Raw genomic sequence first — 23,534 nt, 5'->3', positions numbered from 1 at the left:
CTTAATTCTCAATCTCTTCCAGTCTTTGTTTGCATGAAATGCTTTTGTTAAGCATTAATTGTAGTTTCAAAGCGAGTGTGTATGAATAAAAATCACTGATCATTACTTCTGCAAGAGTTTGGTCTATGTCTGTGAACCCCCATTTCCAAAACCGCTCCGCAAAGCCTCCAGATCCAGACCCCGATTTCTCCATACACAGAATTTTAACTTGAGCCCCTTTTCATTCGAAAGAGGTTTAACTGGGGAAACTGAGGTGGGAGCATCTGAGTTAAAGCTCGATGCAAGCCTTGCTGGTGGAGGGACCTGTCCTCTTTATTAGCACTTAGACCCCCAAAATCTCACACCTTTTCACATCCCTGTGTGTGTCAGCCCCAAGTGGTTCATTCTACCCTCTGCCATGTCTTCCTGGGAAGAAGATTATGATTCATGGTGGTAAATCAGGCTCAGGGACTCACCTTTGCCATTAAAAACTGGTTTTAGCCCTTTGGGAGGAAAGGACACAGCCTCCCAGTCCCACCGGCCATGCTCACCCCAGTCCAGCCACCTGCCTTGTTTAGACTGATGTCATTTTGTTTTCGAAATTTGAAAGCAATGTACAAATATTGCAACAACTTGACAGATGAGTTCTTCCTCTGCTTGCTGTCAAATGTATTGAATATCGTGCTGCTAAACCCAAAGCAACGGGGACCTGACAGAACAGTCGGCGCCCACAGACTCACAGAATGTCCGGGGTTGGAAGGGCCCTGGAAAGCTCATCCAGTGCAATCCCCCCATGGAGCAGGAACACCCAGATGAGGTTACACAGGAAGGTGTCCAGGCGGGTTGGAATGTCTGCACAGAAGGAGACTCCACAACCCCCCTGGGCAGCCTGGGCCAGGCTCTGCCACCCTCACCATGAAGAAGTTTCTTCTCAAATTTAAGTGGAACCTTTTGTGTTCCAGTTTGTACCCATTACGCCATTGGTTGTCACCGAGAAGAGCCTGGCTCCATCCTCCTGACACTCCCCCTTTAGATATCTGTAAACATGAATGAGTCCCCCCTCAGTCTCCTCTTGTCCAGCTCCAGAGCCCCAGCTCCCTCAGCCTTTCCTCACACGGGAGATGCTCCACTCCCTTCAGCATCTTGGTGGCTGCGCTGGACTCTCTCCAGCAGTTCCCTGTCCTGCTGGAACTGAGGGGCCACAACTGGACACAATATTGCAGGTGTGGTCTCCCCAGGGCAGAGCAGAGGGGCAGGAGAACCTCTCTGACCTACTGACCACCCCCTTCTAACCCACCCCAGGTACCATTGGCCTTCCTGGCCACAAGGGCCCAGTGCTGGCTCATGGTCACCCAGCTGTCCCCAGAACCCCCAGGTCCCTTTCCCCTACGCTGCTCTCTAATAGGTCATTCCCCAACATTCCCAGCCCAGACCCACCGAGTTACCTGCAAGGGTTTCTTTTTTGCCTTTTTTTTTAAGTTTTTTCTGCTTTTTGCAGCAGAGGAGCGTGAAATGAGGCAGATCTCATGGGGAATGAGTCAATGCCGCCTCCTCCTCCAGGGACTCGCCGCACTCGCTGCCGGGGTGATGGTGTCAGACACCAGCTGCTGGTCCCTGAGTCAGCGCCCACATCCCACCTCGGGAGACGCTGCCGCACCGCCTGATGGAGGGAAATTCCAAATCCAACTTAAAGTGCAATACCTGAGTGAGGATAAAAAGAAACAAAACACACAACCGGGCAATGGCAGCCTGCGTAGAAGTGTTTCAAATCTTATTCTCGCCCAACAAAAATCAAAATCACCCCTCGCTCGCTCTGCCGCAGCAGAGGCTGTGATTCACGTGCTGGGAATGAATTCCCCTTTCCTCATAGGGCTCGGGAGCACAATAAATCCAGCTGCCCCACAAAGCCAAGAACTATTTGTGAAAGGAGCTGCGTTTTGGAAGGCTGTGTACACATACCAATGTTTCCTGCATTAGTTTAAAACTGATTGACCTCTGCTGCCCCACAGAGCTGCTCAGGGAGGTTTGCAATGCCTGGAGGGGTTTGCAATGCCCAGGGGGGTTGGCAATACTCCTCATTTCTACAAAACCCGTGGCTTAGTCCTCATTCACATTAGCTTTTTCCCATCCTGCTCCTACAATTTCCCAGTGTAGGTGTGTGTTACAAAGCTGCCCCAGACCCAGGTGATTGGGGATGCTCAGGTGGTTGTAGCAGCATTTTAGCTGCTGGGTTTGCCCAGTAAAGTCTGGTTTTCAGGGACTGGCCTTTTAGTAAACCTGCGCTCATTCCTTACTTGATGTTTTCAGGAAGCACAGGTACCTGGGCAGCGTGGACTCAAACCAGTCGTTTCTCAGATTATAAACCACTGTTTGCTCCACATCTGTGTTATTTTTCTTTCAGCCCTGGGGACTTGATCCGTCCCCTCTTATCTCACTCCTCCACTCAAGGCATTTAATAAAACTCAGTGCCTGTGACAGGTAGACTTCCTCATCCGTATAAAAACACTTCACAAGTTATATTCAACTTCATGAAAGCTTCAACATTTTCAGTGACACCTCCAGTAACACTTCTTTTAACAGGATTCATTTGCTTCTCCTGCAGGTGTAACCATGTCTGAGACACTGATTAACTGATTTCAGGAAAAATCCATCAGAAATGGTTACAAAAGCAACCAGCAATGAGTGCAAGGACAGAAGGAGTGGAAGAGTACAGCCAGTGATGAGAGCACCCCAAACCCCTTGGATCAATTCTGGTCCTTTTGGGATAAGTCATTTAGCATTCCTGTGCCTGACTGACCCTAACATCATTAAAAGATTGGTAATGAATTTCAGTGCTGTATAAATCCCATGGAAAACTATTACCCTTAATACAAGCGAGGCTTTAATAATTAATGTCATCTAAACTGCTTTCCAAAACATGACCTTTTAAATCTGATCACCGTGGCCAGAGCCATCGCTCATCCTGCTGCTGCTTGTCCTACAGCCAGCCCTATGGCTCCTATGGGAACCCGGACCGGCCCCAACCCTGGAGACCAGACATGAAAGGGGATGGCTCCATGTAGACCCATATGATAACAGAGGGTGTTTTATTTTAAATAAACTACACCATTTCCGTTCACACGTGCGCCTTTGTTACTCCGTGAGTCAGAGCCTCTCGGGGAGGCTGCGAAAGGCTCTGCGCCTTGCTTTTTTAACGCTTTTGCACAGCATGTGGGTGCGAAGATAAAAATAATGTTGCACCTCTCCTTGTGCTTCCTCCCGAGCAGCGGCCGCGGGAGGAGGGATGTGCAGGAGAAACAGCACAAGGAGCTTCAGCTCTAACAGCCCGCAGGAGTTATCCCCTTTAATTTAGTTGTGGTGCAAGCGGGATGTGAAAAACCTCCCTGGAGAGGGGAGAGCAGCTAGTGTTCTTTGGTGCTGTGAGTTCTCCCTCTTTTCCTACTTTCAGTGCTTGAAATATAATAATAATAATAATAATAATAATAATAATAATAATAATAATAATAATAATAATAATAATAATGTTGCTGCTGGGATAAGGAGCAGCTGCTGTACAAGCATGTGCTGACCCCAGCCCGTCCCGAGGTTGCATCTGTCTGCACAGGAGCCGTGGGTGCGGCAGCCATGGAGCCCAAACGCAGGATGCTGATGCCAGTTTTGCTACCCAGTGCCAAATCTGCCCCACAAACACCCTCATGGAGAGAGAAAAATCTCAACAGTCTCTCCAGCAAGTCATTCCCAGTGTTTGGAAGCTGCATGGGGACAGCAGCGGGGTGGCAGTGGGTCCAGCTGAGCACAGTGCCGGGGATGTTGTGCCTCTCTGCCCTGCTCCAGCATCTCCCCAGGCATCTCCCCAGCTGTGCTGCCCACGAAATGACAAAAAATAGCAAGTGCCGAGGCAGCTGGCATGGAGCATCCGTCACCTCCCACACAAGTCACAGCATCTTCAGCATCGCGTCGCCAGTACTTTGCATCTACCTGCTCTCACTCTTTTGCTGGGATTTCTGGCTGGTGTGGACTCTCCCTTCCCCTGCCCAGAATGCTTCTTATATCCTGGTATGCAATTAAATTGGGTCAATAGCTGTTGTCTGACACTGGACCAGAGCTGTGCATGGAGTCAAGGGGCGGCTGCAGCTCATCCCAGGCTGTTTGCTGGGCAGATTTACTGTCTGAACAAGTCAGTGTAGAGCAAATTAAGAGCAGGAGGGGAGACAAACCTGAGGCTCTCTCTTCATGGCCCAGGTTGACAAGAGCAGACCTTTTATTGTGTAATGTCCTGAGTGCCTTCAAGATGACTTCATCTGGAAGGGACAAACCAGATAAAAGGTTCCCTGTGGATGTCACCTGCAGGAACCCAGCACTCGTGGCTCAAAGGAGAGGGTTGGCAGAGCTGCTCCAGCTGGGTCAAGTTCCAGCCCTGCAAAGACTGGCACAGGTGAATAACATCCTGTGATATGGAAGGTCCCACCCAGCTCCATTCACCCCACATGTGGCTGTGGTGGAAGATCCTCCCTCTTGGTCAGGAGGGAGCTCAGCAGGAAACAGTGAAAAGTGGGGAGGACAAAGTGCTGGAAATGGTGAGATGGTGCTGAAAGGTGATGTATCCAATAACAATAACAACAAAATTTCCAAGAAGTGACTGTTGTGGGGTTTGGCAAAGTCCTGCTCCAAGTTTTGGAGGATGCTGAGAAGATGCAAAGTGCTGATTGTCCTGCCTGGGGCTGCCATGCTGAGCTCCTGGCCAGAAGGGGTTTCCACTTCATCTTTTGCCAGCAGCAGAGAGATAGATGGGTGTGGTGGGGAAGGAATCATGGAGAGCTGCTAACGAGGTAGAGAGAAGAGCTGCTAACGAGGTAGGAGAGCTGGGCTGCAGGTCTGGGGCTGCACAGGATTCGCTCCTGGTACAACCACTGGCACCGTGTAGATGCTTCAGCACAGCAGAAGTTGCTGTGTGAGACAAACACCGATGGAAAATCCATCCGAGTGTTTTAGCCTGAGTACATTTGCATAGAAGCGGGGTGGGAGGGGGAGGGATTGGAGCCCAAAAATGTGTATTTTCAATTGATTATATGCATGGCTGCTGGGGGCCTCTTACACTGTAATGGTTAATTATGTCACTGGCTGTATGTGCTGCAGCCTTTATTCATGTTGTATTCAAACAATCCTGCACAGTGGCCGGGCAGCTAATGGAGCAGATTGCCTGTCTGGAGAAAACCGAAGGTCTGCTTTGTTTGGGGCTCTTAAACGAGATAGAAAAAAGAAGAATGCTGAACAGCCAATTACTGTACTAAAATAATGTACCCTGTCAGAACATGATGAACATCCAGGTCTAACCTGCCTCTTGTAGCTCTTTGACTAGATCGGTAATTCCCTGCTGATTTGTTCCATCCCAGGGCAGCCTCCTGCTCCTGGGGCTGCAGGGGCTGGGGGTCCTGGAGGGAATTGCCTCTTCATCCACCTTTTTCCAGTTCAGAATCCATCTCTGCTTTCTCCTTACTGTCCATCCCCTGATGGATTTGCTGCCTTCAGTTCTCCCTCATGAAAGGTGTTTGAAAGGTACTAAATACCTTTGGGGGTTGTTCTGAGAGCTCCAGCTGCAAGGAAGGATACAGTGAAAGATGCGTCTTTGCAATGCCAGCCGGTTCTTCCTTAGGGGGCTGAGGCGTGAGCCCAGGAAAACGTGCTGAATTCACTATAATTTAAGCATCACTGTAATTTTCTGTGAAAGAACATATGCAGAAGTGCAGTTCCACAAAGACAAATAACCAGAATGCTGTGGCTGCCAGCTGGGACCCTCCTGGGAGGCAGGTTTTCACAGCCTGGGTCTCGCTGGGGCTTTGCTGTATTAGGTTCCACCATGTTCTGGTTGGACAACTTAAAGCTTCTACATCTGCATCAGCTTCTATTATTTCTATAAATCAAAACAGAGCTCAACAAACCAGAGCACATAGCTCCATTGACTCCAAATAAGCCAACTAATCAACACCTCCTCCACATCTCATATCTCAGTTTATTTTGAATTATTCTATTTCAGATATTCCTGTTCTGCTAACTGAGGATATCTTGGGCAGAGATGCAGCACGTTTTATACCGCTGGGAATCGCTGAAGTCTTGTTGCGGTAAGCACAACCTGTGGGTAAAGCTGTGCAGATACTATGACCTAGTACTTATTGGAGACTGAATTTATTAGACTTGTAATCAATCAATTGCTTCTGTTGTTTTCTTGCTGGGGGATCCCACAGAGCCTTCCCGGGGAGCCACCCTGCTCTCCCGCATGGCTGTTATCACCGTGGCTCCCTGCAGCTGGAGGAGCGATCCTGACACGTGCAAAGCCCCTGCACGCAAGAGGCTCTTGTTGCAGAAATTGCCACACAAATCTGAGCTTCAGGTGCTGCGCTGGTGGCCGTGAGCTGCCCTCAGCCCGGCTGTCACAGTGTGTGACCCTTCTCTTGTCCTTCCCGCTGTATCCAAGGCAGTGAGTGTCCCATTGCCGGATGCTCTGATGGAGCTGCGTCCTTATTCTTGGCTCTGTTGCCAGTTTACTCTGTGTTTTGGCTGAATCACTCAGTCTGGCTTTGGTTTCCAGAGCCCACAGCATCTGGCCTCGTGTTCCTCTCTCCTTTAGCCCTGGCTTTCTCCCTGCCCTGGCCGCAGCCCTGCCAAGCTGGCTTTCTCCAGCACACTGGCTCGCTGCCCTCCAAGCCTCCCTGTTGTCTGCCATGTCCTTAGACGTGGTTCTGTTTGACACTGGTGGCTAGAGCCAGTTTTCCTTTCCTCAGCCACCCAGTGAGTCGTGTCCTGAGGCGTGCAGCGCACCCAGCGCTGCGGCCCCGGCCAGTGTCACTCCAGTGGGGACTGCGCTTTTCCAGGTGGGGTGCAGAGGGGCTGGGGGTTGCAGGGAAGGGAGGATACACAGAGGGGCTGGGGCAATGCTGGCTCCCATCCCTGCCCCGGTGGTGAACTGGAGACACCAGGGACTGGGGACAGATGGAGGGAAGCAGGGAGAATGGATGGATGCACGGATGGGTGGAAGGAAAAGAGAGGAATGGGGGAGGGGAGGGGAATTAGGAGAGAGGGGGAGAATAGAGGGAAATTAGGAGAGTAAAGGGAAAGGGTGAAAGGGGAGAGAGGGATGCGGAAAGGAGGGATAGAGGGAAGTGGGGGGAGGAAGAGGGATGGATGGAGAAAGGGGGAGGGAAGAAGAGGAGGATGCAGAAAGGGAAGGAGGGATGAAGGGAGGGATGGGGGTATGGAGGGAGGGAGGGAGAGGTGGGCTGTCCCCGCCGGCGCCATGTGATGCCCTCTCCTCCCCGGGCTCTCCGGTTCCTCCCCGGCGCGGAGCATCCCCGGGGCCGCCGGAGCAGCGCCCGCGGGGCCGGTGAGTGCGGGGCGGGGAGATGCTGGGACCCCATCCCGTGTCTGGACCAGGCTGCACCCCCCGGGGAGGGGGGAAGCACAGCCCTGGAAGTGGCTTCGTGGCAGGGTTCCCGAATTGGGTGTAAAAACCTGGAAGTTCAGACTGGGGAGGTGGGAGCGAGGGGGGTCTGGGAGGTGCCGCCTGGGTGCGGAGCCGCAGTGTTTAGGGCATATATATCTTTATTTTTTAATATCCTCGCTTGAAGTCAGAGCCGGCTGTGCCCCGGTAGCTCCCCCGGGGGGTCACCGGTAGCGGGGGCACCGCCCCGGGCAGCAGCCGGTGATCCCGGAGCGGCCCCGGCTCCCGAGACGGGAGCGACCGGACCCGGTCCCGGTGACCGCCCGAGCGCTTCGCGTTACCTGCCCGGTTGCTCCGTCTCTGCTGAAGCGAAGGGATTTTGGGGGTTACCCGAGCCCCGGGTGACAGCCCCGGGTGGACCCGGCCACATGGGGAGCCGGTAAATCGCGGGGCTCCATCCCCGGGGCTGCTTCTCTATCAGGCTGCTCGGAGACACAGAGGCCATGTCGTGGGCACTGTGAGCATCCCTGTCTCCAGCGGTGACTTTTGAACACGGAGCTGAGGAAGAGAAGTGGATTTTTCAGAGGGAATATAAAATCTGGTGGAAGTCAGGGGCTGCCAGGGTCTTTCAGTGTAGTAAATCTCTTGGAAAGAGGAGCGTGAATTCAAGTGATGCTATCTGAGAAAAACCTGACATGGTTTTTAAGCGGAGTAAAGTAGAGGAGAAAAAACTGGATCGTGTTACTGTATGAACAGGCGAATGGGGACATGGAGCCTGTCTTCACTTTTCCACACATTACTTATTCATATCCTATGAAAGGTGGTGGAACATGGAATGTGGTATTTCAGCCACGATGGCAGCGAGCGGGGAGGGTTTCTGATGTGCCGCTCAGCTGTTGATTAACTGCTTGGCATTTTGTAAAACTTCATCAGCCCCTGACGCGTGGTGATTTTTGCAGCTCTTAAGGCCGGGTCTTCCAGTCACAAAGCAGCGGGAGGTTCCTGGGTGGTGTCTGGAGAGTGGGTCTCACCTGCAGCACCACTGTCCCCACTGCTGTCCCCACTGTGTCCCTCACACCCCCTGAACCTCCACAGGGGAAAGGGCAATGAAAAGGAGGCCTTGTTGGGGCTGGTAGGTGTCCTGCATGGTGCAGATCAGCCTTTGGGAAGGGCAGCAAGGGCGTTGCATTCACTGAAAGTGGCAGCACTTCAGCAAGAATGCTGAAGATGAATATTTCAGCTGAGTTTAGTGCAGCGGCAGCGGGTGCCGGCGGCGTGACCCAAGCAGGCAGCTTTGCTGGAGGAGCATTACCACATTTCCATCACTGCTGCCCCTTGGTTTCGCAAGCACCGTGTGTTTGGGCTCCTTTCAGGGGCTCATGTGCTGCTGGATTTTAGGGGTGTCGTTTGGGTCTCTCACAGCGTGACCCACATAAAAAGCCAAATGGCAAGAGACTGGCTCTCACCATCACGCCTTCCCCTGCGGCTGCTCCACGTGGCATCCAGGGGACAGAAATGCTTCTGTGTGGTTATTTCTCCAATCCCTTGCTGTATTATTGTAGCTGTTGAATATATTCATTGAGCTGAATGAATCCCCACCTGGCAGCATCCATACCGCAGCGTTTTCAGCTTCAGCTTCATTTATGGAGAGGGAAGGGAATATAAAATACGAGAGGGAAATAACGCACAAGCCTGCAGAGGCTTCAGTGGTATCAGCAAACTGTGAGCTACATAAGTATGTGGTTGGAGTGAGCGCTGGAGGCTTTTCATAAGTTGGCTGGGAAGATTTAAAGCCATGGCTTTAGGTGGCATTTTAAAAATAAACTTTTAACCTAGACTGCATCATCTATTATCTGGGAGCCTTAATCTCACTGAAATTAAAGGGGGGTTGAGTTCCAGGTGTGCTCTAGAAAGAGGATTTGGAATCAGTGTCACACAAATTTTGTTGATGGATAGCCACAAACTTCTGACATTTATAGTAAAATATTTACTGGGAAAATGGAATTTGCCAGAGGACCGCACTGATGCATCATCAGGCTTGGAAAATGGGTTGTTACAGATGAGTGGGGTTTGTGTTTGGTCCCACTGGAAGACAGGACTTGCAGCTTTTCCTTTATTATGAAGGAGGTATCATTGCTCATTAGTGAAAAACCTCATCAGAGCGGTGCTCGTGGCTGCACTGAGGGGCATTATTTGAGCAGCACAGCAGATGGCAGCCACTGACCCAAGACAACTTGCGGATAATTCATTTTCCCACTGGGTGCCCATCCAGTGCTGCTGGGTGACGTCCCCATCCGCGGGGAGCAGACGCTCAGGTCTGCTGGGGCAGGATGCTCCAAGCCCTATGGGTGGGCAGCCCCATGGCCCTGGCTTCTTCTTGGGAGATGTGAAACGCCTGGTTACATCAGGTGTCCCATTTCTCTGCATCAGCTCTGGTTGGGAGTATCTCTACTCAGTCGGAGAGGTGCGGTGGGTTGTGTTTGGTAGAGGTGCCCTGAGCATGGAGGAGATGCAGGGCGGTCCCGGATGGGCATGTGTGTCCCTCCACCTTCTCCAGCCATCAGGACAGCAGAGCTGTGAGCATGGTGGGTAGAAACCTCCCCTTTTGTGGCAGTCAGAAAGCTGAGTGTAGATGAGAAGAGGATCCCTGTATGGGTTTGGTTATTAACAGCTCAGCAACAGAGGTTGATACCGTAACTTCAAGCCTAGGTGAGACATTTCAACCATTTCTTAGACACATGCAGATAGGAAGAGTTTTCCAGTCCTTCCTTTCCGAGGATTAGCACTTCAGGGACTGAGATACAATACATCGCAGCAGGAGAAAATTTAACTATTTGGGAACTGCTTAACCAAAGTGATGCTCAAGTCAAACACCACAGGCTGTGCCGGAGCAAGGTGAGAGGCAGCGATGTGGGGGCACAAGGTGGGATGGGAAATCCTGGAGCATCGTCCATCAGCTCTCACAGTGATGGATCATGAACATCCCGCTCATCTCAGCTAAAATTACGATTGAAGCCCGTTATCTGAGAGAGCTCCGTGGGACTGCGGCAGGGTCAGGGTGAAGCCGTGGTGGGACTGGTGGCTGCTCTGCCTTGTTCTCCTGCCTTTTCCCTGGGTGAGGGTGGATGCCACCACTTTTCACAGGAACAGAAAGCTTTGTCTTTGTCACAATATCTGAGGGGACGGTGGTCTCCGTGGCCGGTGTGTGCACCCTGCCCAACGTGCCACTTGTCTGCAGCCTTCAGTGCTCAGACACACCAATGGCGCTTGGGGGTTTTCTTGCTTTCTCTCATTTATCACGCTGAAAATGTTCATAGAAACACTCCAGCTGCCCGTGCTGGTGAGAAGAGCTATAGGGAGCTGCCCTGCCTCCCCAGCACAGGTACCTGGGGTTCACCCCTCCCTGCCACCAACACGGGGGAGGCGGAAGAGTTTTAATTAGCTCTTGATGCTATTTTTTTACCTCCTGGCACTGCTTAATTTAACTTGAGCTGTCACGCACTGATCATTAAGGGGAAAAGAAGGAAATGGGGGTGCTGGCCCCTTTCTGCTGAGCAGCCACATCTCCGAACTCCTGGGCTGGTAACTGGGGCTTGTTCCTAGACCTTCCATAGCTGTAAAATTTATAGCCCAGGGAAATTTCACGTGCTGGTGTTTGGAATTCGTGGCTCCTGCAGGGCTAAGGAAAAAGCTTACACAGCATTTGTGGGTTCTGTTCATACCTACTTCAGTTTAAAACAATATAACTGTCTTATGGAAAAGGCGTCTGAGATGTTCAGTCACGCTGTGACCTGCCTGGCTGCTGAAGGACACAGAGGCTGAAAAGCTGCCATGATGTGAGGAAGAGGCTTATATTCTCCTCTTTTTAATACACCGGGCTATTGCAGGACTTTGTGCCACCTTAAATGACATGTGAAAGTGAACAAGAGCCAACTATTAAAGAATTAATATTCCAGCCTCGGTCCTGGTGTGAAGTGGATGGAGCTGGCTGCCCCACTCCAGCCATGGCACATGCGGTGGGATTACGGTGCTTTCCCTTATCCCTGCTTCTGGGTCTGCTCGGGCTCCCTGTGCCCCGCCGAGCTGAGCAGAGGGAAGCCAGAGCCAGAAGAGGGTCACTGGATCGTTGGGTTACTGGAGTTCGTGTATTTAGGATATAAAGTACAACCTGTAACGTACAGCACGCAGAGGTTAATGGGCAAGCACCGCTCTGCACGCCACACAGCAAAGAGATTTCTGCAGGTTTTAGAGCAAAGGCCCCAGCAGGTTTGCCTTGCAACACTAGATATTCCCACCTTTTATTCTGCTTTTGTAGCTCTTTGTAGGGCATTGAAACCAGCAGTTTGACTCACGTCCCTGACTGCGAACACTCTGACACGCTGCAAGCAGGTGAACACTGTACGTCAGCTTTGATATGCAGAGGGCGAGAGGGTGTTGGGAAGGGCTCAGCTGCTGCTAGCAATGTAAACTTTTAGAACATATAAATAGTTTAGACTTGGAGAATTGGACTTGGGTGCATGGGCAATATTACAAGCTCAGAGCTTTAGCTCCTATTCTTCTCTTGAGAAATGCAATTTGTGTCACCCTTTCCTACAAAACCACAGGGTCGGAGCTGCCGGTACATGGTTGTGGAGCTGCCATCCACCTGTCTCTGCATCCCAGCCTCGGGCATCCCTTGTGTGAGTCAGTCAGAAGTGGAGGACCAAGGCTGAGCTCCCTCCTACAGACCAGGAGCTCCCCCGTCCCGCTGCCGGAGCCTCCCAGCTCCTCCCAGAGCCACCCAGCAACCCAAACATCCACCGAGGACCCTCCCAGTCCCTCTTCCAGAACCTGAGCTTCCCACCTTCGCAGCCAACACCGCAGGTTTTCCGCTTGCCAAAGTGTTGCTTCAGCTGGGGTTAAAAGAGGTAAGAGCTTCAAAAGCCAACGAGAAAGGAGATACATGTGTGGGATGTGCTCTACAAGAGGTTTTGGGGGGATGTTTGTGGATCCAGAAAGACCATGTGAATGCGCATGAACTGTACGATGCGGGCTGTGCCAGCAGTGTGTGAGCCGGGACCCGGGGTGCTGTTCAGTCAATGATTTTATTTGTTGGAAGTTGCTGGCATCGTCCACAGCCATTAGTGCGAATGAGCTGGAGCGAAGCCATCGCCCCAGCGGGCACAGCGGAGCTGGCTGGTTTGGGAAAGTCTCCGGTTAGAAGCTGGGGTGACGAAATAAATCTCAGTTTAAGCTGCTTTGACCTTGGGAATATCACTTGATCTCCTTGTGTTCAGTGCTGGAGCTGAAGGTGGGCTCAGTTATTTGTTAACAACTGCCCTTGCAAACCTGGCCCAGGCAAATGGGGCAGGTTTTGAGCAGCTCACAGCAAAAAGGCTGGTGCATGGTGAAGGGGAGGGATGAGCAATCACTGGGCAGCCTGGGGGTCTCGCAGAAAAATATGGTACTCTCTATACAGCATCCCCTTTGCCCTTACACTGGTATGAAAGGATTTCTGATCAAGCTTAAAAAAGTAACACAGGCAAAAAATGAAACATGGGAAGTGCCAAGGAGAAGGAGGGAATGTCTCAGAAAAAGTGTGGAGGTCAAGTTTAAAAGAACCATTTAGGGACATGATTCAGGTCTAGGTTGGACTGAGTGATGAATCAATGGTCCTGATTTCCAATCAAAATGATTCTATGGTGTTCTATGTGACCATGATTGTGTGATAGCGACACTCAGGATTACTTTTCACGTGTTTCTTGTTTCTGATGACAAACAAAAAATTAATAGGTTTGATTGCTGGGGTTCAATCTAGTTTTAAATAACTCACAAACAGCTGCCTTTTTTTTCCTTTCCTTTTAAACCCTCTCTGGAGAGCCCGTGAGCCCAGTGCTCTCCATTGATCTGCTCTTTCTGTCTGGTGTAATGGTTCTGCTGCATGGGGGCCGAAGCTTTCAAGACCAGTATTGATCCTTGTCAAGTTTATGTCTGCTCATAGTCGCAGTTACCAGCGCTTGTTCAAACTGCCATGAGACGGACTGTTTTATTTCTTAATATCAAGCTAAACCTCCTCCACATCAAAAAGATTTATTTCCATACTTAGTTTTTCCAATACGTAATTCCTCTCTCAGAAACTGAGCTGACATTTCTATATGACACTAATGCAGCTCTGTAAAGCTGCCTTACGTATTTCTGTCTTCCCATGCACCATGGGAGGTGGGGGGTGCTGGCAGCCCAGGAACCCTACGGACCAACTCCAGCCCCATCCCCTTTGGCCATTTCCATCTCCACGTACCAGCCCAGGAGATGCTGCTTTTCTTTACATCCATCCTTGCTCTCCTTCAGCTATTAGAAGGAAGAAGAGCAGTCTCGTGTTTCTCTCCAGCCTGCAGTACACCTTTTCCAAGCTTTGGGAATGACCTGTTGCTTCCAAAATCAAAACTGTCTTTCCCTGTTGCCCAGTTTTCCAGGTCAGGTTTGTGGAGCTGCTTCTCCTGGGTCCCAGACAGAGCAGCAGGCACTGCCCACCCCATCTCCTCCTCTTCTTCTCCTCTGCTGAGCTGCACACACCCAGCTGAACTAAAGACAGTTCACCACATGCTCCTCATGCCGGCAAAACCTTCTCCACAAACAAATCAAGCATCAGCTTGGGTCAGTGGGACACAAGCTGCATCTTGCACGTGCTGTTTTAGGATGCAAATCTTGCATTTGCACCCTTGGGTGCTCCATAAGCTCAGTGGGAACTGCTGTGCTCCTCTGTCACCACCTTTCTATTCCATTGTGGTTTTTAGTGACCGAATTAAGCTTTTCTGGGATAGCCCACAATGAAGCCAGGGTGACGTTGTGCTGTCTGGGGAGGGTGACGATGTGGTGCTGGCCCCCGCAAGCCCCCTGGCCTGGTCCTGCCTGCCCAGCATTGAAAAGTTTAGTACAGAAAGAGCCACTCTCCTTGACCTATTTATTTTTGCCCACGTTTGTGGCCTGCGTTGTGTCCTGAGGAAGCGATTGTGCTGCTTGAAGGCCCTTTATTTTTAGCCAGCCCAATTTTCTGGTCGCATCTTAGTGGGAGCTGCTCCTTTCAGCTCAGCTCCACCACAGCTCACGCTCTCCTGCCTTTGCAGCTTTTACCCGGGTCCCTGATGTTCTTTGTACATCGATCGCTCGCTCAGTGGGTTTTCTACTCCCCTTCCACCAGGCTTTGATCCTCGTCTTTTATGTTCTGCTTGGCCTCTCCTGCTGCTCCAGGTCCAATTTCCCTTGCCCTGGGCTTGCAGCAGGACCGGGCTCTCCCAGCCACAGCAGCAGTTGGTTCTGGATCCCAGCACCCCTCCACAAACAAAACCTTCCCTCCCATCTGTTTCAACAACCTTGGCTGTGCTTCCTCTCCTTACAAATGGCAGGAAATTGGAAATGATGCTCTAGCCACATAAAAATCAATAGCTACCTCCTTGGCCTGGCTTGGCCCTGCTCTTTCTACCTTTACGCAGGGCAGGAGGGAGCATTGTTTTCCGCTGAACTCAGAGCAGTGATTTATCGATACGACCCATCCTGCCCAGGCAGTTGACCAGCAATGTATTTATTTTTCACAGCCCATCCACGTAGCCCAGAGTGGCAGCTTGTGCTCAGCATTAGGTCATGAAGGGGTGGGCTCGGAAATCAGGACCAGGATAATATTTTCTTTATGTGACCATGGAGCATGCCTAGATCTGGATGAACCTTGTTAGGAACAATGCCAACACTCATTTCATTTTCCGAAGGGGTCAGTCCCACGAAGGGCCATGTGCAGCTCCCATCAGAAGCTGTGGCTCCAAGACAAAAATAAATTCATTATAAGGACTGCAGATTACATTGCAGACTGCCTTTATTATTCCCTGGACTACTACCAGAAGACACAGTGTGATTGGAGGTGCAGGAACAGTTCTAAGGCCCTGTTTCTTGGAAATCTTTGGGTCTATAGTCATTTAATTTAAAATGCAGCTACTGCTGGAAACCAAACAGCATCACCTTTTCGACTGTAGGAAACAGAACACAATTGGTAAAGGTCACCAGGGGATAAATCCTTGCTGAAAATCAAGCCAGCTCCTGTTAGTGTCCTTGAAAAAGTCTTTCTCTTGGGAGCCCAGGAATTCTGCAGGCACTGGACATGGGGAAAGTTTATCCGAGCGGCTCCTCTGCACTGTCCCTGCCTCCCATCCCCCACTGCATTGGGCTCAAGTTCCTGTGCCAGCGAGGCAGTAAGAGGGATCAGTCTCTAATGCATCCGTGATTACATGGAGATTGAAGTGTGAGAGTGAAAAGAAATGAGGCAATTGAGAGGCGTGACTCCCTGCTGCCAGCGTCACCCCAATGGCCAATACAAATTATGACAAATAGATAGATTTTCCAGTGCCTAGTGTTGATGGACAACAAGTCACAGACTCCCTACTTCGATTTTCAGCTCCTTATTAACAAAAAAAAAGTGCAGGGAGGATGTTTGTGGATGATACACCAGCCAAGAATAGAATCCAGCTCCTTTTACCATTTTGGCACCGAAATCCCAAAGAGGGATGAGACGCCTTGTAGTAAACACTGTTCATTTTGAGGCAGCAGCTAGAAAATCTGGCTTTGAGTGAGTCAGGGAGAAGAACAGATGAGCCAGAGGATCTGTGCTTGATCTGGTCATATTGCTGGATCGAATGGGATCTTTAAAGAGCTGGGATAAGGCACATTCCCTGTGAAATGGCGTATTCCCATCCAGTGAAGGAGCAAAGTGGTGTCCTGACATCTACAGCTTTTGCCCTTGGCAGTGAGGCTGTCCTCAGGCTATCGAGGTGCAGGACTACTTGCCAAGGACACGCTCCTCTGCCTCACAGTACCAGTTCTTCAGCTGCTGCCTCCTAATTCCTCAATCTGTGCATCTCCTTCGCACATCTCGCTCCTCACGCTCCCAGCAGGGACGGGTCCCTCCTGGGAACATGTCCTGCTTTTCTTGAGCTGGGGGAAATATTAAATAAGAATATTAGCCATGAGGCTCATTAACAAAGCCAAATCCTTAATTTCACATGGGAGAGAACTGTCAGAGCTGTTGCAGTGCTTGAGGGTGCAAGTACATCTGCTTTCTATTGAGATGTACTTGTCCGCTTTGGACTCAGGGTAGGATGCAATAATAGTCTCTCTCTCTTTCCCTCTTTTGCTCAAGAACTTGCAACTTCCAGCAGCATTTCCTGCACCCAAAGGTGCAGACAGGCCTTGGGTGTCGCATCTGTTCAGTAAATGCAGTTATTTGGCCCCCACAGTAACTGCAAGTTTCCTTCACCAGTTCAGCCGCAAGAAATAACTATCAGTGTCATCTGCTTGTATTAATCATGAGGAAACTACAGCGTAACATTATCTTTGGAGACTTTCGAGTGTAAAAGTGCAAGCTGTGAGGGCTTTGGGCATCTCTGAGAGTCACTGTGAGCAAGTATTTATATATATTAACAGAGGTGCAAGAAATAAAGCCTTCCTCCAGTCTGCTTGCCCAGCCAGATGTGTTGGAATAACAAGTCATTGTCCCCTGCCCAGACAGGAGCCGTGTCTCCTGATTTAATCACAATATCCTACCACCTTTGCCGTGGTGATAACTGCAACCAGACCTCTCATCCAAAGAGCCTGTTCAGCAACGCATGTCACAATAGTGAACACCAGCTGCGAGTATGGGCACGATGGAGCTGCTCCTGCAGCGGTTCACGAGCTGTGTGACCCGGCTGCCCCAGCTCTACTGTTTGTCCATCGTTATATTGGGAATAGGCATCTCAAAGGAAATGTGTGTTTAGGAAGACCCTGCGCTCCTTCCCAGGATCCAGGAGAGAACGAGCCTTGTGCAATTTTAAAGGGAACCCAAGTAAGATGCATCCTGCTGCTACTGTGTTAAATTTGGTAGCTTTTGTTGTCTAGCTGGATCTATATATATTTTTTTCCCCTATTGTTTGCAGCGCTGAACGACAGCAAAATGTGCCTTGGAAAAATATACATGACACGGCACTTATCTGTGACTTGTACTGCCTTTATAAAAGCAGTCAATAGCACTATCTGCCTCGTTCACACTCCCCAGAAGACTGTCTGTCGCAAATATCTTTTCCTTCTTGCTCTTATTCCTCTAATCTTTCATTTCTGTAGCTTCCCCCACCCCTTATACTAATCGCACTTTTCCTCTGTTGCACTAAGAACTGTGATTTCTGGTAACATTTTATTAGTCTGCAGGGTGCTGTGAGAACCGCTCAATTCCACAAATCAGCAAAAATAAGAGAAAAAACACATACTCCATCCACAAGTGACATGGGGGATGAGGGAAGTTGTTTTGCCTCCTGTAATGTTTGCCCGGGGCCTCATGGCAGCTCTCTGGCCCCATTTCCCTGCGGCCCCCTGAAGCACCAGCTCAGTCTCTGTGTTCAGCCAACACCAACAGATCTGATCCAGCAACCACAACCAAAAACAAAAAGGCAACATATTGCATCACACCACTCTGCTTGGAGGCATTTGATTATATCATTTAGCATGTGTGAATTTAGGATGGTTTTTGCAAAATTGGGATCTTGATCCCACAGTGTGTAAATCTACCCTGGAAGAGGAAAAGCGGTAATGCTGGGGGGAGCGGGGTGCGACCAGAGCTGCTCAGGAGCAGGTTGTGTTCTGGCAGCTAGAAGTATTTTTGTTGATCCATTAACACGGTGCCCACGATCCTCAACAGGCTCCTGTGCCGAGGAGATACGGCTTGCACTGCCGCCCATAGATAAGGCTCTGAGGATGGCAGATGCTGCGCTTTGGCTACATCCTTGGCGAGCCGAGCGCCGCATTTGGCTGGAGCAGCAGGAATACACCTGCAGCAAACAAACATGGAGCTGATGAGCTCCTCCTGCCCCAGCACCCCACATTCAGCACATCCCTGAGCCCTGGGCTGGCGTGGGGCAGCAGTCGGGTGGGATTTGGATCAAACTCTCCATCTGTCAGGTCCCGCTGTGATTGCTTTAATGGCTTGTTTCAGCTCGACCTAAATAGCAATTGAGGGCACAGCGCAAAGCTTTGGCACATCCGTTCCCCCAAAAAGCAGCATGATGCTGATGGCTGTGTCCCCTCTCCCCACAGCCGTCCCCGCCTCGGCCCCCCATGCTTTTGGGGATGAGCGCCTGCGGCAGGAGGGCGCTGACCCTGCTCAGCAGCGTGTTCGCCGTCTGCGGCCTCGGCCTCCTGGGCATCTCCGTCAGCACTGACTACTGGCTCTACCTGGAGGAAGGCATCGTCCAGCCCCAAAACCAGTCAGTGGAAATCAAACTGTCGCTGCACTCGGGGCTCTGGAGGGTCTGCTTTCTGGCAGGTATGGTCTGCCCCTCAAAAACACCCCCTGTAAGGTGATGTTTGCGGCATGCCAGCATCAGACCATGGGAAAGGGCTGGGGAAAATGGGGTTTTTAGAGGCTGTGCCCATCTCTGCTTCTGAATTTAGGCACAACCTGAGTCATGCCACCACCCCATGCCCAGATTTAATAGTCAGATGGATAAAAGTGCCTTTGCACACAGGCTTTGGGTGAGATGGCTGCTGCCATGCCAGAACCCGCTGTCCCCATCCCGTTCCGTCCCAGCACCGCAGCCACAGCGCCTTGGGCAGCGGCTCAAAACTTTCCATTTTGTCCCTGGAACAGTTAGATTCAGGTCAACTCAGCTATTCCCTCCATCCGCGCCAAGTTTGATGAAGCCACTTGGCTGCAAGGACAGAGTTGAATAAAACCCAAAGGAATAGGAATCTCAAAGTGACCGATTTGAAATGTCACGAAGTTTCAACTGCTGCTTGGAAAAAGTCGAGGGAGTAAGGAGCTCTGATACCACCCCAGGGTGACCTTAAACCCTCTGGCTTCAGGGTTTTGTATACAAGTAAGTCCTTTTGCACAAGAGAGATGGTAGTTAAGAGAGATCTTTCTTCAGCCCTAAACACTGACACCCAAGATGGAAGCAGCACTAAAAAACAAGATTGTTTTTATGCATGCACTGAAATAAATTTTAGAGGTACCCTCTCCCCCACCAAAAATAAACAGACATACTGCAGGTGTGACGCAGTGTCTGTTTGCTGCAGGTGAAGAGCGAGGCCGGTGCTTCACCATCGAATACGTCATGCCCATGAACATCCAGCTGACATCTGAGTCCACAGTCAACGTCTTAAGTAAGTGGTTTGGTGGAGTCTTACTCTTTGTGTAAGTCTTACTCTTTGTGTGTGTCTTACTCTTTGTGTCCTGCAAAGCACCAAAGGGTCACTAGGGATCTTGAAGAAGCTCCTGGTTCCCTGATAGTGCTACCATGCAAGAATGCTGCTACTTTTTTCACTATGTGATTTACCTGACGTGCTCCTAAGCTTTTGGGGACATCCCTTTCTAACGGCAGGATGCTGACAGAGGCTCTAAGCTGTACAGTTTCCTGTCACTGGCTATTCAGCACTGATGCTTATAGAAGGGTTGGGCTGTATAGTCTCCTCTCTGTAATTTGCAGCTGTATTTATTCTGTAGCAGTCAGTTTTACACATTACATAGTGGGATTAATTAAGGATGGAGTGTCACAGCTCTCATGATGAATTCTGCAGTCATTTCTGATTTAATAAATAGAATGTTCAGCAAACAGTTTTTGCAATGAACCTAGAGAAAAATGCAGGTTCCGATGGTGTTTTTTCCTGAGTAACACCTCTCATGGAAACCTTCAGAAATGCAAACATTAGCAGACATTTTCACAGCCAGAGTCTCCTCTTTACTCAGCTCATCAGCAAAGAGGGGAACCCCTGCCAGGATCACCCACATTAACCGAGAGCGAGGAGGGACATGAGGTGCCCACAGAGCAGCAGGGCTGCAGCCATCCCACCCACCTGAGCCCATTTCTTGTGCTGTGTGGGGAGGACTGACCTGTTCTCGCTTCCCTCTGCTCCTCTCCCCCCAGAGATGATCCGCTCTGCCACCCCCTTCCCTCTGGTCAGCCTCTTCTTCATGTTCATCGGCTTCATCCTGAGCAACATCGGCCACATTCGGCCTCACAGGACCATCCTTGCCTTTGTCTCGGGGATATTCTTCATCCTGTCGGGTGAGTTTTGCTAACCAGCTTTTTTCCTGAAAATCCTTGGGCATGGAGCACATTGGCTTTTGCAGCTGCTGGTGCTCTCCTAACATGCTGTGGTTGCTGCTTGTTGGAGCCATCTCCTCCAGGATCTCCCGCAGCCTGCCCGGGCTTTGCAGGATGGACAATCACCCAGTGCAAGGCTCATGTGTGCCAGAGGCGAGGAGATGGGGGGGAAAGCGCCCACCACCGTGCAGGAGCAGCCGCTGGGGTGCTGGGGGAGAAGACACCTCTCACTGCATGTTGTTTGCAGGAGAGACCTGAAACTTCAAATTGCTCAGCCGAGATGTCTCTACATGAGACAAGTGAATGTTTTATTCATGGTGTTGTGCCAGTGTTCAACAAAGAGCTGTGACAGCTGGGCTTTGAAGCCAGCTCCTACCCGGTGCACGTGGACTTGCTTGAGTGGGTAACGGCTTGACTGAAATGTGAGCAATGCCCCGGGTTAGTTCAGCGGGAAATCAGCCTCTTTCCCCAGTTATTTCAAGCACACTTCCACAGTTTTACACTTTCACCCAAAGTCATATCTTAAAGGAAGGTGCTTCTTCAGCGGCTTCATCCCTATAGCATTTCCCACCGTCTTCCTCCTTTGTTCCTTCCCAGGTCTGTCTCTCGTGGTGGGGCTGGTCCTTTACATATCCAGCATCAACGATGAGATGCTGAACAGAACCAAGGACTCAGAAACATTCTTCAATTACAAATATGGATGGTCCTTTGCCTTCTCTGCCATCTCGTTCCTTCTCACAGAGGTACCTGGAGCTGTCCCATCCCTGTCATGAGTGTATCTTATTCTTAGGGGGGTAGTGTTGAGGCTGTGAGTAGAAAGAGGACTCAAATGGGATTTAAGGGTAGGCTATGAGAGCAGATATATAGTATGGTGGAAGACATATACAGTGGGGACAGACCCCAAGCCTGGAGCATTGATGGGGTGTTTGATCACGATTTGATGCCAAGCATGGATGCAGAGGAGGAGATGGGTTTGTGCCACATTATTTATTGCAGGACACACGGCACAGGATATTGAGGCAACCATCCTTAGCGGCCCTTGTGCATCATCAGCGGAGCCAAAAAAAGCCATTTATATTTTAGTTCTGTTTTGCTGGCGGTGCAGAAGGCAGCTGTTAGCAGGCTGAGCGTCAGGCCATGTCTCTCTCCCCTGCAGAGCGCCGGGGTGATGTCCGTCTACCTGTTCATGAAGCGATACACGGCCGAGGACATCTACCGACCCCACCCCGGCTTCTACCGGCCGCGCCTGAGCAACTGCTCCGACTACTCGGGGCAGTTCCTGCACCCAGACGCCTGGGCAAGGGGACGCAGCCCCTCGGACATCTCCAGCGAGGCGTCCCTGCAGATGAACAGTAACTACCCGGCTCTGCTCAAGTGCCCCGACTACGACCAGATGTCATCGTCCCCATGCTGAGCCCCACCGCCCCCACTCCCACCCCAGCGCCGACAGTCGTCATGTCCTGACTCCATTTATTTGTTTTGGTTTGGTTTTTTTAGGCCACTCTTCCAGGGCAATTCTTTATTTATAGGAGCATAAGTATAACCAGAGACATTGGTTATATAACCAGTAATATAACTTAGAGAACTGGGATATTTTCCGTCCTTTTTTTTGGTATTCTTCCCTGCATATGTAAAAACCTCTCCAAAGTCCTCTTCTTTCAGCTCATCCCACAGAGCAAACAGCAGTTCTGCCTGGGGGATAAATCCATAAATCCAGGGCTGGACTTGAGAGCAGAAAAAATAGAGTAGAACTAAGACAAAAAAAAGTGTATTTTTTGGTTTAGTTAGGCTGTGAAAGTTTGTGCATTTGGCTGTATCATTTAATTATAGATTTACTAGCGTAAGTGCCAGCAGGTGTAAAAGATTTGTGTAAACTTCCAAGAAATAGCCATTGTCAGAAAAATATACTTTTTCTTGATTCAGTTGATATCTCTTCTTGCTGGATAGCACTTTAAAGCAGGCTGCAATGGGAAATAGCCATCTTTCTCAACTATACCTCAGCAGGCTTAGACACAAGCAGGTTGTTGTTCCTCTAAGGCCACTTGCGAACTGTTGCTTAAATATCCCATATGAGACTGGAGTCCCTGCAGCCCTGGGGTGTCTGGGCTGGGGGGGGTGGCTCAGCACCCACTTTTCCACCTCCATCCCATAGACTGGGGGTCTGAAGAGCAACTGGGAGAATTTCAGTGCAGTATCGAATGGAAAACTACCTAAAACATTCCTGTAGGAAACATCAGGCGCAGGACTTAGGGGAAATGAGGGCCAGAAGCACAAGTTATTTTGTCAAAAGGTGAGATCCCAAACCGGTGTAAAGTGATGTAGCTGAATTAATGGCATCAGTCCACTGTAGCAAAGTAGTTGGCTTGTGTTTCATTTTGACAAGAAAATGGTATTTTAGAGGCTTTGTGTGTGTGTCTATAAACTTTCTTTCGAGGTTTTAAGTTTTAAAATTTCATATGATGCTTTGGCATTTTGGTCTTAGAGAGCTGGCAGGGTGAGAGCATCACTCCGATTGAAAACAAAGGACAGGGAAGGAAAAATCTGTGCTCCCTCCTGTGCAAGCCCTGAGCTTGGCACCTCGCGGGAGAAAGAGCTTTGTCCAAACTTTGTTTCTGTTCTTGTTATTTTGAACCTTTCAGAAAATTCCCTTTCTGCAAAAAGCAAAACCCTCCGGGGATTCTTGGTATATCTGAGCTTGGTTTGTCTTACTGTAATTAAAACAAACAGAATATATGCACTTCTAACCTCATTTATAGCATACTATATTATGAATGTTGCACCTCTTTGTTATTATTTATTGTTTATTATTTATAATTTACCATTTAGTATTTATTATTTATAAACTACTCCAAAGCAGGGTTGGGTCCTGGCACAGCACCACTATTTGCATCGACTCTGACACCCATCCCATGGGACCTCACTGCAGAACAACCAACTCCTGTCCAGGATTATTTCCTCTCCAGTTCCTTCAGATAAGCCAGTAACATATATCTAGCGTATATCCAGTATCACTGACCCCCAGTTTG

The 23,534-nt window shown here is 50.1% G+C and overlaps 1 protein-coding gene across 2 annotated transcripts; it reads left to right on the top strand.

Moving 5' to 3' along the window:
- The first annotated feature begins 6,831 nt into the window (after nt 1-6,831).
- CACNG5 (calcium voltage-gated channel auxiliary subunit gamma 5) lies at nt 6,832-23,257 on the top strand. 2 transcript variants are annotated; one of them, XM_021280728.2, is made up of 7 exons: nt 6,832-6,848; nt 12,019-12,321; nt 18,500-18,728; nt 19,481-19,567; nt 20,329-20,469; nt 21,106-21,251; nt 21,665-23,257. In XM_021280728.2, exons 3-7 carry the CDS (start codon nt 18,521-18,523, stop codon nt 21,920-21,922), a joined length of 840 nt encoding a protein of 279 aa, XP_021136403.1. In that variant the 5' UTR covers nt 6,832-6,848; nt 12,019-12,321; nt 18,500-18,520; the 3' UTR covers nt 21,923-23,257. The 2 variants fall into 2 exon arrangements, with proteins under 2 accessions (XP_021136403.1, XP_064891045.1); XM_065034973.1 differs by lacking the exon at nt 6,832-6,848 and adding an exon at nt 7,218-7,357.
- The last annotated feature ends 277 nt before the right edge of the window (nt 23,258-23,534 follow it).

The sequence above is a fragment of the Columba livia genome, chromosome 18 (assembly GCF_036013475.1).
Source record: "Columba livia isolate bColLiv1 breed racing homer chromosome 18, bColLiv1.pat.W.v2, whole genome shotgun sequence".
In the NCBI taxonomy this organism is placed as follows: Eukaryota; Metazoa; Chordata; class Aves; order Columbiformes; family Columbidae; genus Columba; species Columba livia.
Note: the sequence above shows the minus strand (reverse complement) of the source record. Positions and strands in the feature narration are given on the sequence as shown.